The sequence below is a fragment of the Ostrinia furnacalis genome, unplaced genomic scaffold (assembly GCF_004193835.3).
Source record: "Ostrinia furnacalis isolate ACB-3 unplaced genomic scaffold, ASM419383v2 OfSCF2036, whole genome shotgun sequence".
NCBI lineage: Eukaryota > Metazoa > Arthropoda > Insecta > Lepidoptera > Crambidae > Ostrinia > Ostrinia furnacalis.
Window position 1 is genome coordinate 244,886 of NW_021132275.1, and position 15,489 is coordinate 260,374.

The 15,489-nt window shown below is 37.9% G+C and overlaps 1 protein-coding gene across 1 annotated transcript in view; it reads right to left on the reverse strand.

The window, feature by feature from the left end:
- Window positions 1–1,992: 1,992 nt before the first annotated feature.
- Window positions 1,993–15,489, reverse strand: part of pcm (5'-3' exoribonuclease pacman) — a 63,197-nt gene continuing 49,700 nt past the window's right edge. The window contains exons 26-33 of the mRNA XM_028306538.1: window positions 15,029–15,104; window positions 14,307–14,384; window positions 13,894–13,973; window positions 11,857–11,944; window positions 9,934–10,227; window positions 4,231–4,334; window positions 2,749–2,866; window positions 1,993–2,194 (exon numbers count right to left, since the gene is read on the reverse strand). Coding sequence (XP_028162339.1) covers window positions 2,105–2,194; window positions 2,749–2,866; window positions 4,231–4,334; window positions 9,934–10,227; window positions 11,857–11,944; window positions 13,894–13,973; window positions 14,307–14,384; window positions 15,029–15,104 — 928 coding nt within the window. The 3' untranslated portion in view covers window positions 1,993–2,104. The remainder of the gene's footprint in view (window positions 2,195–2,748; window positions 2,867–4,230; window positions 4,335–9,933; window positions 10,228–11,856; window positions 11,945–13,893; window positions 13,974–14,306; window positions 14,385–15,028; window positions 15,105–15,489) is intronic.

Below are 15,489 nucleotides of genomic sequence, written 5' to 3' on the forward strand. Positions count from 1 at the left end.
GCATGTCCGGCTTTTAGGGTAAAATGTCCGGCCAAATGAAGCACAGAGTCCGGCTTTTGTGTTTTTGGACCTGGCAACCCTACTCCCATACTAGGGCACTGACTGAGTTAAGCTCTTCTAGACCTATACAAATCTTGATTGATGTTTCTTTTTCCGTGCCAAAATCGTGTCGTGAAAAAGTATTTAAGTTGCTTCAACTAGGAATAATTTAATTAATTACTAACCTTATGGCATTAAGTTCGCCTAATGTTAATATTTTTGGCATTGAAGTATAAATAAATAATTCTCTAACGTGTACATAGCGCCTCAGGTGATTAATGAAACAAGTAGTAAATTCGGAAGTCCACTTTATTACACATAATCTTGATATTTTTAAATAGTCCAGTCATTACATCAAACCAATTACGATCTAGTAACGGTAATCATACCATTGATGTCATTTCGAAGGGAAATTTTAGGGTAAGGTGGGGCACAATGTTACACGGGGTAAAATGTTACAATGCATATTTCTCCGTCCCTTTCTATTAGTTGTATGATGTTGGTATACACGTTTGTCAAGCTCATAAGAGCTGCTTAACTGAGCCGCTGAACATCATACAACTAATAGAAAGGGACGGAGAAATATGCATTGTAACATTGTACCCCGTGTAACATTGTGCCCCACCTTACCCTATTCAAATTCAATTTTATACCTAAAAATATCAGTTTGGAAAGACAACAATATGAATATAAAAATAGTATGTATGCAGTTTGTACTTTTTAGAATGTCAAAATCTCTAGTGCTCTATTTTAAAATAATACGGCAATTCCCACATGTATTGAAACAAATGTTTACATTGGGAATCTTTATTACTTTCCTTATATTTAAGAGATTTTGAGATTCGTTGATTTTTAACAAAAAAAAAACATGCTTTTATTTAGGTTTCTTTGATTCAAAATACAAAAAAATACAACCGATAAACCCACAGATATGGATTAGAGTAGATACAGCAAGTTGCTCGTCAAAGCGTGCCATTCCGATATGTCCAAATGGACATACATGGTCGAGTGATGTTCATGTAATCCGATTACAACAATCGGTTACGGTGATTTTACGAGGACAGTAGTACGAACACAGTAGAAAGGAGAAATTATTTACGGATTGAGAATTGTAATTACCTAACAGCACAAGTAACAAATAATTAATTAGAATAAAGTAGCAGTAGAAGAATTATAAAACAAGTTCATCAGTGATCGCGGAAGACAGAGTGCACTGTGTAACATCGAAATATACAAATCAAGAAGTTAGTGATCGCAGTATTGGTATACGTCTATGTATACGACGGCACTGGATTTTGTAGTTTAGAAATATCTTCAAAACTAGATACCTGACTTAGCTTTATGAAAGAAAACGTATTGGCAAAACTACGCATTTTTACATTTATTAAAAATAAAAATATTATTTGCAAATTAATAAGAAAATTAATAATATAGAATGACGTTTACCGCTACAAAAATATTTTAATCCACAGTCAGACTAGCTATAAATCCAACAAAATATCAGTTTTATCGGAATTAATTAATTGTCGAATCGAGTCACACGATAGGTATCATTCGATAACTTTGCGATTGCAGTAAGATGATACGATTATTTTTACGTTGCGGCAATCACTAAAATTGGCTAAAATGACACTAATGACGTTTAAAAAGTGGCACGCTAGTCTTCATAAAAATTTTTTGACATGCTGCATCTATCCATATCTGTGGATAAACCTAATAACGTCTTCAATCTCACTCAAGTTAACAAAATGATTATGAGGAACTATTGACGGATGATTAGTTTGACTAAAAGTCGAATTGATCACATTTCAAATAGCATTCACTCCATATTTACACAATGTACAACTTGATCCGTCGAGTATATTTAATTTCTAGTGAGAAACATTAAGTATCGTCCGACTATACTTAAGTTTTGGATGATAATATTTTTCTATTTTTTTTATTATGCTTTTATTTACAATTGTCTATTTCAATAAAATTCATTTCAGAATTCGATTCCATGTCAGTGTGTAGGTCGTTACGATTGTCCTTATTTTGTAGCTGGGCAAATACAGGTAAATAACGTTTACTCTATTTGGAAGGGTAGATTCGCGGCGATTCTGGGTTTTTTCTTCTTCTGGGGACGGGAAGCCGGGTCTTGCTTCTGTTGTGGCACCTAACAACATTTTTTATGTTAAAATAATATTATATCAAACCTTACAAGCATATTAATAATGGCATTAAACACGCCATATTACGTACTGAATAAACCTTTACTTTGTGACGGTGGAATGACGTTATAATAATTATTTTAAGCGTCGATATTTTGGTGGCCAAAAATTCAAAGTGTGAAACGACAGCATTATTGTTTATACAAAGAATTATTTGTAAAACTCCAGCAATCTTGAAGTTGCAGATAGCTGACATTATACAAAGTATGGAAGAGCTGGAAATATTGAATTTCCGGGTTAGATCCAGTTTATTCTGTAACCTATTGATATCGTTTGATAGAGCTCGTGAAGCACTTTCAGGATCAATAACCAGTTTTTCGATATCTTGTATAGTTTAGAAAGAATCGAGTGAGATCATTTATCGTTTCCACCCTGTATAAGCATCACTTTCAGGAATAGTAACCAGCTTTTCGATATCGTGTATAGTTTAGAAATAGCTTACTGAGATCGCTTATCATTGCCACCCTGTATAAGCATAGTCTATTATGCATGTACTTACTTGGTTGGGCGGCTGCGGCTGGTATGGGGCCGGCGGTTGCGCGGTAGCTTGATTGATCGGCACTGAAGAGCCGCTCGCATTCGGCTGCAGTGGCACCACCGATCTCTTGTACGTGACGCTGGTTTGAAACAAAGTACAAAACTATTAGAATAAAATTAATGAGTGCGTTTGGTGGAAATGAGTTCTTGGAAGCGCTTTTGTTTAAGTTAGCGCTGTCACTGCTAAAACAACGAATGAAACACTATTCTCTATTGAAGTTAGCAAACGTGTCCTCGCCGAAAACTGCTCTAGCGATCGCCATTTTGCTTATAAGCGCTTACAAACACTTTTTTTCGCCAACCCCAATGTAAGACTAATAAAATTCTTAGAGTATCGTATACAGGGTGACAGGAAAACTATTCCTTAATTCATTCAGTTTTGACCCTTGGTTCACTGGAATACAACCTCTAACAAGGAATAGGTCGGAATTCCATGTCATCCTGTATAAAAATCCATTGCATTCACCCTGTATAGTTACCCCGCAGACAGTAGTTAAGTTGTAGGGAAACTTTTCCAAGGAATTTGTCTTCACTTGACGCCAGTGACGTGGATAGGAAGCGGTAATTCCTAGGAGGCATACCCAACATATAAGTGTTTACCACACTCGTACTGATAGAAGCAATTTATTCGAGTGCTCGATGTTCATTCATTGATTATATTTTGAGTAGGACTTGATAATCGAACAACCGAGTTGCACTGCTGTGTCCAACGTTGATTTAGTTAGTTAGGTCATTGCAGGCAGGTAACACAAGCTTATGATGCATTGCAAAGGCAATACGGGCCCTATATCGAAATTTGTATGGGGCCCCATCAAAAAAGGTCATTTAGATCATGGAGTCCTTTTCATCAAAAAAGGTAATTGCAAAAGATTTAAAGAACTATGCAGACGCATACTCAGTCTATTCGAAAAAATCTGACACTGGGGTCCCTGTATTCCGGGAGCCCCATATCATTGATACGGCGGTAGCTACGCCCCTTCTTGCAGGGCAGTCACCGGGAGGAGCTTTGTCCGGAATTCCACAGCTCGTGGGCACTTGTGGCAAATAATGACGAAGATTCGAAGCCTATTTGGTGGCTATACCCGGTCCGGTCCCGGTGTTGAGTGGCGACCACGAGCCGGAAGACGTAGCGTGGGCAGGCCTCCCACTAGGTGGACCGACGATCTGGTGAAGGTCGCGGGAGGCGCCTGGATGTGAGCGGCGCACGACCGGTCTTTGTGGAAATCCTTGGGGGAGGCCTTTGTCCAGCAGTGGACGTCTTTCGGCTGAAACGAACGAACGAACGAACCCGTTCCGCGCAGGATGGACATATAATTTTCCCCGACGAAAATATGGTTTCTTCAGGCTATAATGATATGATAAAGAGACGAAAAAATGGTTTCTTCAGGCTAAAATGATGATGATATAATAAAGAACAACTATTATAATGCTGTCATCGACTCACCTCCGACTGGTTTGCACCTGCAGAGGCACGAAGGGCTGCGGCGGGCCGGGTGGCCTGGCCCCAGGGCTGGGCGGCGGCGGGCCCTGCTTTACCGCCTGCAAGTTCTGACACACCACAGATCGTTAGGTTTACGAATAGGTACGATGATAGCACAGCAAACTAAATACTTGATTATAATCAGCGTCAAACAGTTCGTGACACCCAAAGTGACCAAAAAGTTTACAACACAACCTTATTTCAATTGTAACAAAGACGCGTTGCGAACTTATTGGCTGCTTTGGGTGTCACGAACTATTTGAAGCTGACTGTATTACTTTCAAGGCTTCTCAAACTTATAATCTCACATATACCAATAAAAACTTACACATTCAAACTATCTTATTTAAAAGAAGTCATCAACGTCTCTTTCAAATTAGACGTTTAGAATCGTAGCCCTTTGCAGGACCGCTCAAGGAAAATTTTATGACAGCTATAACGTTTGAGAAACCTTGATTTAGTTAATAANTGCCGGGTCTTGCTTCTGTTGCGGGACCTAACAAAATTTTTTGTGTTAAAATAATATTATATCACAAACCTAAATACTAATAACGGCATTAAACACGCCATATTACGTACTGAATAAACCTTTACTTCGTGACGGCAGAATGACGTCATAATTATTATTGAGGCGTCGGCGTCGATATTTTGGTCACAAAAAATTAAGTGTGAAACTTGACAGCATTATTGTTTATACAACGAATTAAATAGTTATTTGTAAAACTCCAGAAACCTTGCCGGAGCAGATAGCTGACATTATACAAAGTATGGAAGAGCTGGAAACATTGAATTTTCGGGTTAGATCCAGTTTATTCTGTAACCTATTGATATCGTTTGATAGAGCTCGTGAAGCACTTTCAGGATCAATAACCAGTTTTTCGATATCTTGTATAGTTTAGAAAGAATCGAGTGAGATCATTTATCGATTCCACCCTCTATAAGCATCACTTTCAGGAATAGTAACCACTTTTTCGATATCGTGTATAGTTTAGAAATAGTTTAGTGAGATCACTTATCGATGCCACCCTATATAATCATAGTCTATTATGAACATGTACTTACTTGGTTGGGCGGCTGCGGCTGGTATGAGGCCGGCGGTTGCACGGTAGTTTGATTGATCGGCACCGACGATCCGCTCGCATTCGGCTGCAGTGGCACCACCGATCTCTTGTACGTGACGCTAGTTTGGAACAAAGTAAAAAACTATTAGAATAAAATTAATGAGTGCGTTTGGTGGAAAAAAGTTATTGGAAGCGTTTTTGTTCAAGTAAGCGCTGTCACTGCTAAAACAGTGAATGAAACACTATTCTCTATTGAAGTTAGCAAATAAAATTCCTAGAGTCGTATACAGGCTGACCAGAAACTATTTAATTCATTCAGTTTTGACCCCTGGTTCACTGGAATACAACCTCTAACAAGGAATAGGTCGGATTTCCCAGTCATCCTGTATAATAATCCATCGCATTCACCCTGTATAGTTAGTAAGTAGTGTGAACTGAAAACCCGCACACAGTATGTAAGTTGTAGGGAAACTTTTCCAAGGAATTTGTCTTCACTTGACGCCAGTGACGTGGATAGGAAGCGGTAATTCCTAGGAGACATACCCGACATAAGTGTTTACCACACTCGTACTAATAGAAGCAATTTATTCGAGTGCTCGATGTTCGAATTAATTCATTGATTATATTTTGAGTAGGACTTGATAATCGTAGACTATCGAGTTGCATGCCGTGTTCAACGTTGTTTTAGTTAGTTAGGTCATTGCAGGCTGGTAACACAAGCTTATAATGCATTGCACAGGCCATCACCGGTCACCCCCGATCTGAGGGGCTTGCAGACAGTGGTGCAGACTTTAGACGGGCCCTATGTCGACATTTGTATGGGGCCCCATCAAAAAAGGTCATTTAGATCATGGGGCCTTTTTCATATAAAAAAAGGTCATTGCAAAATTAAAGAACTTCCATAGGCAGACGCATACTCAGTCTATTCAAAAAAGTTTGACACTGGGGTCCCTGTATTCCGGGGCCCCATATCATTGATACGGCGGTAGCTACGCCCCTGCTTGCAGGGCAGTCACCGGGAGGAGCTGTGGTAGTGAAGGTTTTGTCCGGAATTCCACAGTTCGGGCCCATTTGTGGCAAATGACGGAAATTCGAAGCCTATTTGGTGGCTATACCCGTTTCACGCAGGATAGACATACAGACAGAGTGTCACAATCAACGTCAAGCCGGAACTGGGTGTTGTGGCAAGTTGTGCTGGTTATCAGAAAAATACAAAAAAAATCTATCTAGCATTTTGTCAAAATAATAGGTATTAAAAAAACAAAAAAATCTACTTCTGGTGACGGTCTTTTTACTCCTTTTGCCACAAATCTACACTTTTTCCAAATTAGGTAGTAAAGGCTCGCGCGCACGTGTGATTTTTGTCACCATGAAAGTATGTCAACTACTAATTACTGTCATGGTGACAAAAGTCACCGTACAGTCAGTCACAGAAACTTGAATTTTGGGCAAAATACAGTCAGTTTAAACTAGGCAAAATTTTTATTTTGATATTTTTTTTGGAATAATGTATTTTTTTCATCCAAGCTGGAGCAGCTGGTTTTGTAATTTTGATCACAATTTAGAGAAGAATTATTCAGGGTTACATAACAAAAAAAATTTTGGAAAAAGTGAAGATTTGTGGCAAAAGGAGTAAAAAGACTGTCACCGGGAGTAGATTTTTTAATTTTTTTTTAAATGCCAGATAGTTTTTTTTTTATTTTTCTGATAACCAGCACAACTTGCCTCAACACCCAGTTCCGGCTTAATGTTGATTTACGGGACACCCTGTATAATTTTCCCCGACGAAAATAAAATATGGTTTCTTCAGGCTAAAATGATGATGACATGATAAAGAACAACTATTATAATGTTGATGTCATCGACTCACCTCCGACTGGTTTGGACCTGCAGAGGCACGAAGGGCTGCGGCGGCCCGGCCGGCCTGCCGCCAGGGCTGGGCGGCGGCGGGCCCTGCTTTACTGCCTGCAAGTTCTGACACACCACAGATCGTTAGGTTTACGAATAGGTACGACGATAGCACAGCAAACTAAATACTTAATTATAATCAGCGTCAAACAGTTCGTGACACCCAAAGTGACCAAAAAGTTTACAACACAACCTTATTTCAATTGTAACAAAGACACGTTGCGAACTTATTGGCTGCTTTGGGTGTCACGAACTATTTGAAGCTGACTGTATTACTTTCAAGGCTTCTCAAACTTATAATCTCACATATACCAATAAAAACTTACACATTCAAACTATCTTATTTAAAAGAAGTCATCAACGTCTCTTTCAAATTAGACGTTTAGAATCGTAGCCCTTTGCAGGACCGCTCAAGGAAAATTTTATGACAGCTATAACGTTTGAGAAACCTTGATTTAGTTAATAAGTTGAATTTTGCGACTAACAGAATAGATATACGAGTACTAGTGTGTATCCTTCTAAAACAATGCTCAAAATAATTACATTCAAACTCAAGATTGATGGATAATGCAATTTTATTGTATAGGTTTGAATCGGTGCTTGAGTTTTGAGCAACGTTTCACAGTAAAAGCTTGATCATGAAATCAAGAATACAACAATATTTCATATATCTTACATGTAATGTAACATATACAGGCAAGTTTCAACTGCTAACGTTGGCGCTAGTTTGGCTACGCATTTCAGGAATTTGACTCAAATACATCCATTCGCGACAACCATAGCCATGCTAAAGCCTGGTCCGTGAGCACGTAGAATTTTGTCCAATGACCCCAAGCTACCCATTTTCACTCAGCAACATAATTACACGCGAAGGATCGCTCGCTTGCTGTCGCGCTCGCACACTCACTGCGGGCGCCCGTCGCACAGTCGCGACAGCAATATAATAAATTACGCGCGAGCGATAAGGATGGATAGCTTGGGGTCATTGGACAAAATTCTACGTGCTCACGGACCAGGCTTTAATAATTATACAACATATTACATAGAATATTGTAATCCTAGCTGGTCCAATACACTACTGTGTGTTGATTTCAATTGGTGCTTTTAAAGTATACGAATGCGTTGACAATTTAACGAGTTTTAAAAAAAGCATTCGCATATTGCAATCGAAAATATGACTATTGGAATCAACACTACGTGGCAGTTAATACACTGATAATACAACCAATTTTGAGGCTAACTATACTCAAATTAGATTTTCAATTTGGGCCAATAGTTTGACAGAATAGTTTGTCGAACTATATCTATGGTATGACGAAAAATTTACTCAATTTGACATCCTAGATTTACTTTACCACCAATAGTATCTTTCCAAATGTCAAAAAATACAAAATATATCATGATATAGTTCCAAAATACTGAACTGTCCTATCCATGACATTGACAGTGGGGCGCCACCATCAATATCGGATCGCTGGTTTCGATTTTTGCCATGTTGGAAACCATATAGTTGAACGATGGTAGCGCCCCCCTGTCATTGAGTTTGGTGGGACAGTTCAGCGTGGGTCATCTATAGGTACTGTCACATGCAGGAGAAGGGAACACAAGGATATGTCAACAGTAGCGACGAGCTTGGCGTGGCGTAAACTCACTATATCTCCTATTGGTAAATAGATCGTAGCACCCAAAAGTAGCCAAAATTTTCGGAACACGTCTTTTTTACGATTTTGGAATAAATTGTGCTACTTTTTGGTTACTTTGGATGTCACGAACTATTGGCAGAATGTCCGCGGTTAATTTTTGCACAATACATATTTGTGTGCATGATCATTATAATGTAGTTTGTATTGGAGCAGCATATTTACGCCACGTCACGTCGTGACGTCACATTTCCATACCAGAAGTTAGTCGCAGGCTATAAGGTTAAGAAACATTAGTAGATCGCAGTACAGTCAGAGCTTGATATCGAAACGTACTCTTTTCGATATCTTTCCATGCAATGCCAATCTTACATCAATCGACATCGATTTACATAGAACACATATTTAATATCTATTTTTACATACCACTCCACAAGAGAAGAACTTAGCAGCAGTAAAAACAATATAATATAAATGCTGTTAATATCAGTTCTGAGCATTCTGAATTGTCTTCAAATATTTCAAGTGTTCTGTTCAAAGTGTTCATTTATTTTTGTTCAGTGTTCATTTTTAATTTAAGAGCAAGTGCGCTGCTCAATTCCATAATAAACTCTACTAGAAACTGCGAATTACTTACGTACGTACAAATAGCATCACGGATAATTGATGTGAAATAAAATTGTCACAATTTGCTAAAATACAAAATAGGGGAGAACTGTAATAAAAGAGATACATTAGTACAATTATTTGTAAAGTAATAATGAATACCGTAATCGAATTTCTTCAAAGATCGGTCAAATGTTTGATATTATTTAAAATGTATAATATTCTGTACATTTCTGGATCTTTATTTACATCATCATCTTCTCGATATGAAATTAATGTTACAGTAACAGTGTTACTACTTGGACACTCTTAATCTATTGCCAAAAATAGAAACAACGAGTCCCACTCGTATTAAAAAAACGTATATTGAATATCTAAGTTATTAAAATATGATGCTATTTGTACAAACCTTAGAAGGAAGGGTTAAAAGAAATCACCTGGAAGTATAGTACCTGTCCTTGGACCCAGCTTGGACCGAGCGTGATGTTGTTCCCGCTGACCGTCGGCAAATGTTTGGGGAAGGCTGGCACACCAGGCTGATACGGCCGGTATTGGACGTTGGCCTGTTGGACGCTGGCCTGTTGGTGATGTTGGCGCTGCGAGTCCTGGTTGCCATGGTAACCGAAGCTAGGGTTGCGTGCGAAGTGAGGGTTTTGGAACTGCGGGAATGGGATTTGAGTGGGCCCAGGAACAGGCCCTTGGAAAGGTTGGTTAAAGGCGGGGAAAGGGGGCACCGGTGGCTGGTTCTGAAAGAACATTACAGTGTTATAGATCGTTTTATCAGAGTAAATACAAATGAGTAGGTCATCTTCATAGAAACGCACCGAGCGCGGTTTGTATGTGAGCGCGCCAATACGTATGCGGCGCGCACGCACACACTGACAAAATTCGGCGCAACACCCCGCTAATCCACGCTAAATTTTGTCAGTGTATGTTTTGGCAAGCTCACCGCGCTCGGTGCGTTTCTATGAAGATAACCTACTCATTTGTATTTACTCTGGTTTTATCCACGAAGACGCACCCCACAAATTTTTGGTCGAGGGAAGCGCGGGGTGCGGGGAGTTTGATCCGAGCAATCCGAGCGTCATTATTGTAGTGTGCGTGTGCACTCGTGGATAATTTAGCGTGTACCGATAACACTTAAACATTAGCGGAAGAATGGTGGGGCGCGTCTTCGTGGATGAAACGATCTATAGAGAAATTATGGGGAAGTTGACAATGTAAACCATTTTAAAGCTATTTTCTATATGGGCATGTAAGGGGACATCAAAACATTTTTTTTTGGTTCGGGGAGGCTCGTCGACATTAGGCGGTTATCACACTGCGCCGCGCTCTGTCGCGTAGCGCGTGATTTCATATAGAAAATCACGCGCGCGGACGCGTTGTCAGTGTGAAGTGCCGCGCGTGTTTTCTATACAAACTGAGGTATTTGCATACAATTAATAAATCTGTCGCCCCGCGCTCCGCGACGGAGCGCGGTGCAGTGTGATAACCGCCTTAGGTTAGGAAACCCTGTTCTGGACTTAAACATTTCAGTAACTTTGGATTCATCTGTGTGGTTTTTGATTTAGTTGCCTTGAAATTGATAATTAGCTAAATCAGAGCTTATAAAAAACCGAAGTGATGGTTGTAGGCTGTGGCTGACCTACCCACCAAACTTTAAAGTTTATTGAGATGAAATAATATAAAATAATATTTTCTCAAGATTCTACTTTTCTCTCATGACCTTATTATGATATACTAGTCATGCAAATGGCAATATGATAAAGAGAGACACGTGTATTTGTTGAAATTATGTAACAAATTGCAACACAATGATTGTTAAACATAATAACAAACATGTCATGTGTGTGTATTAGTTAGCATGGGTTGTTCTCACAAACGTTTCCAACCTTCGTTATTATCTTTTAAAAATATATCTCAGTAAACATCGACCGATTAATTTGAAAACGCGTATAACCTGAAAAATTACAATATAATAATATAGATGATGAACACTACATAACGTGAGTGTGTAAACGAAGGAACTTGAAAATTACTTCAAATTAATTATGTTACTTTAAATTAAGGAGAGCATGGCATATTGATAGTAGTACCTAACATCAAATAAATTGAAAATGCCTAAATTATTTTAAAAAAATCATCATCATCCTTTCAGCAACACTGTTGAACATAGGCCTCCCCTAATGATTTCCATGTCACACGTTGCGTTTTCCGACGATTTCTGGTAGTTTTATATCATAACTTTGCGGGTTTCTGACTGCAGCCATTATCTTGGCAGTGCCAATGATATCAATTACATACTGATAAATCAAGAATCTCTTCAAAACCGGAACATTATAAATGAATTTGTTTACTACTTATCAAAAGTTTACCTTGTAAGTATTATTCGTCCACTCGTTCGAGAACCCTGGCGGTGGTTTGGTGGCCATTTCTTTACGCCAATTCGATGGTTGTTGCGTTCTGTTAAGAAATATGTTATTTAAAATTAATTCATTTACAATTTTGCAATGATCAAGCTTTGTTACAATATGTTTTTTGATTGAATTGGAAGGAACCCCGAGACGGCTAGAAATAAACAAATGGAACCTATTTTGTATAGTAGGATACCTTACCTACTGCTACCAAGCAAGTTATTATGGGAAGTTTACGAATATTAATCGAATAATAATATCAAATATGAAAACTTTTATGGGTCTATTTAAAGCCGGGTCTCCAACACGTGTTTTGCTCTACACAATCAACAAAAACATGACAACATTCAATATTTTTGTTGAATGACAAAAGACAATGTTAACAAGTTTTTGTTGATTGTGTAGGACAAAACACTCGCTGGAGACCCAGCTTAATTCAAACACTAATGATATTATGTAGGCTAGCAAGCTATAACCGTTTTGCAATAAAGCTAATTGTTAAATGATATTGTGTCGAAAATGTTTCAATAATAATGTACGAGGCCTTATGTAAAATAGATACTAAAAGCGGTTTATTGGCTCAACAAGCTAAGTTAGTTTATGTTGAGAATGGTGTATATGATGTTAATTGAGTATTAGAGCGAAAAGAGCAAGAAATGTAAGTGTTTCAAAAAAGATAATATTAAGTGCTTAATTTTTGTAAGCACTCATTTATCTATAAATTGCAAGGCAGCGCTATGAATGATATTTACATTTCAAAACGAACTTATTAAACCGTTATGAAATTACTTTATAATGTGCGATAACGCAATAATTACAAGCTATAATTCAATTGCAAAACTGAGCTATTAGTAAAGTACTCGGCTTATACAGTATCAGTGAGTTTATTCCAAAAAACTAATTCGATGTGTAGGTGTTATCCGTTTCCCTTAAGGTGAGTATAGACTGTCTACAGCATTTACTTGTAACAGAAAAACGAGCCGCTCTATGAAATGTGTAATATGTTACCCTGTCACAAACCAAACGTCATAATTACATTTTACTTGCCCCCCTAGACAAAACGCACTTTTTGATCGAATCGAAAATTTAATCCGTCAAAACTCCATACAAAAAAGGGGCTTTTCGACCACTTTTCCACTGGTTTGCGATTATAATTTGCACTTTGTCTAGACCCACTGTATGTATTGCAAGATTGTTACATTACATAAAAATGCTCTGTCTATACTCGCCTTTAAGTCTAGGTCACACGATACATCGAATTCGTTTAGAGGAGTATGTCCTGTGATTCATCAATGAATCCGACTTGAACGCACAAACTTCTTACCCACAAAACAATTTCCAAAACGGATGAATATCGCTGCGTGGAACATAAGAATCTACTACATTTGCCATTTAAAGTATACAAAACATTTTGTAAATTAACAGATATTCATGTATTATTATTAAAAATTAAGCTTTTTAGTTGCAAATGGTTGTACGATATATTATGCTATTTGTTCAACAGTTTATCAGTAATCAGTACACTATTTAGTTCATGTGTGTGTTTCGGGTAAGATCGTTAGAGTATAACAACAAAATTGGGATTTCTGACCACCACTTGTGTACATATTAATATGTATACGTAGAGTCGTAGATGTATTACCCTCACTCGGCATGGGGCACACTAAAAACCAGCGCCGGGGCCTTCGTCACCGTGGGCCACGGCATATGCTGAGTGGGGTTCCGTTGCAGTGGGCATCTTGTTGGTGGGTGGGTGGCACTGCTCAGTTTACTCTTGTTTTTATTTTTTCTTCTTCCATTATTATATGCCACTGTCATGTTTATGTAATTGCCTGTATTTGTGTGATGTCCATTGTAATACATGTATCTTTCTTTCTATTATTTAAACTTTTTTGTTATTTAAGAACCTACCAGATTGTGTCTTGCTATTGTACAATAAAGACACCTTGTCTTTAGTCTTCAGTTTAGAGTACATTTTACGTTGAGTATTCCACTTACTTGGGCTGCTGCGATTGCGCTGTGGTGGTGCTAGGCGAGCTGGTGTCGTTTTTGGCTCGCCAATTTGTATCAGTAGTTGTCTGAAATATAAATTAACATTATAAAACATTACTAGCTTCTTACTTTAAGTTGGGTTACTTGGAAATATAATTGTTTGAGTGTTGAAAGAATCTAGAAAAGTACTTTATGTTTTTGACGGATTTAGTGAATCGTCAACAGTGATTTTGTTTGTAAAAAACATTGCAAGCAACTAACGCTGAGTGCAACTCACCACCTAACTTTAACCGTAACTATAACAATAACCGTTTTTATTTGTTGTATGGAGTTTGACACAGAATTTTGACATTTGCTAAAGTAAAAGTAAGATGGTGCAACCCAGCCTTAATATGTTATCAAATGTTTTAGTATCTTACCTTATTACTCTTCTTCTTAGATGAATCTTCATCTTCGCTAATTTTTAATAAAGTCCTAAGCAAATTGGTGCCATTATCCTGTACAGAAAATTATAATAAATAAGTAAATTCGATAAATAACCAAATTATAGTTTAGTTTATAATTTAAATCGTTCAAAATATCAGCATTATTGTTACATAGCCAATCATTGAGATTATATTTGGGCTAGTAAGAACCATAGAAAGTCAAAGCAAAAGAAATGTGCCACAGTTCCAGCTACCCATTTCCGTTTTTTCTCTCGCTCTCATCAAATGGCGATTCTTTGCGATAGAACGAGACGACATGACCAGAAATGGATAGCTGGAAGTATGGCCCATAGTACATTCAAATTGCCTGCGCAAGAGGTGTTGTACTTCCTCAAACAAATGCAAGCACGAGACATGTACTAAGGAGTAAATATACCTTTAGCATCGTTTCACTGTTAAATAATCACATGCAAATAACTAATAGCAACCTGTATTACAGGTATACTAAATACCTATTTTATTTTTAATACCTTGTTTGTACCACATGAAGCAATAAAGATATTATGATTATGATTATGATTACCTAGCATAGGCATCAGACTCACACAAGAATGAACATCAAACGTATCTTATACATTCACTATGTAACTCTGTTCGATATTTGTGTGAGTAAAATAAAGATTTATTTATATTTAAATATGTTTTGTAAAAGTTACCAGTGGTGGTGGCACATTATTGAAGGTGTGGGCATCTTGTAACGGCTTGTTCTCTGCCTTTTCTGGGGTTGGAGGGCTGAAACAATAAAACACGCTGTAATATACTGTCGGGTCGAACCGATGTCCATAAACAAATATCAAGCAGAAATTTTAGATTGATGAGTTGTCCGTAAATCAGTACATTCAGAATTTAATTGAAATATAACTAGCATTCGTCGAATTTCGAATCGGTATTCCGAATTTCCGACGCCTATATCGTTGGGCTATTGTCGCCTTTCCTATCGTATTTGTTAGCTTGAGTAAAACGCAGGTTATAAACTTGTATAGTTTTATTTATTGTACTAGGACAACGAGAGCGTACAGTGCTTTTAGAAAAGTGTAATGGCTTCCTAGCCGGAATCGATCAGTGTTACCAACACTAGCAGTAGACGTCCTACTGAAATGATGTACTATTACCTATA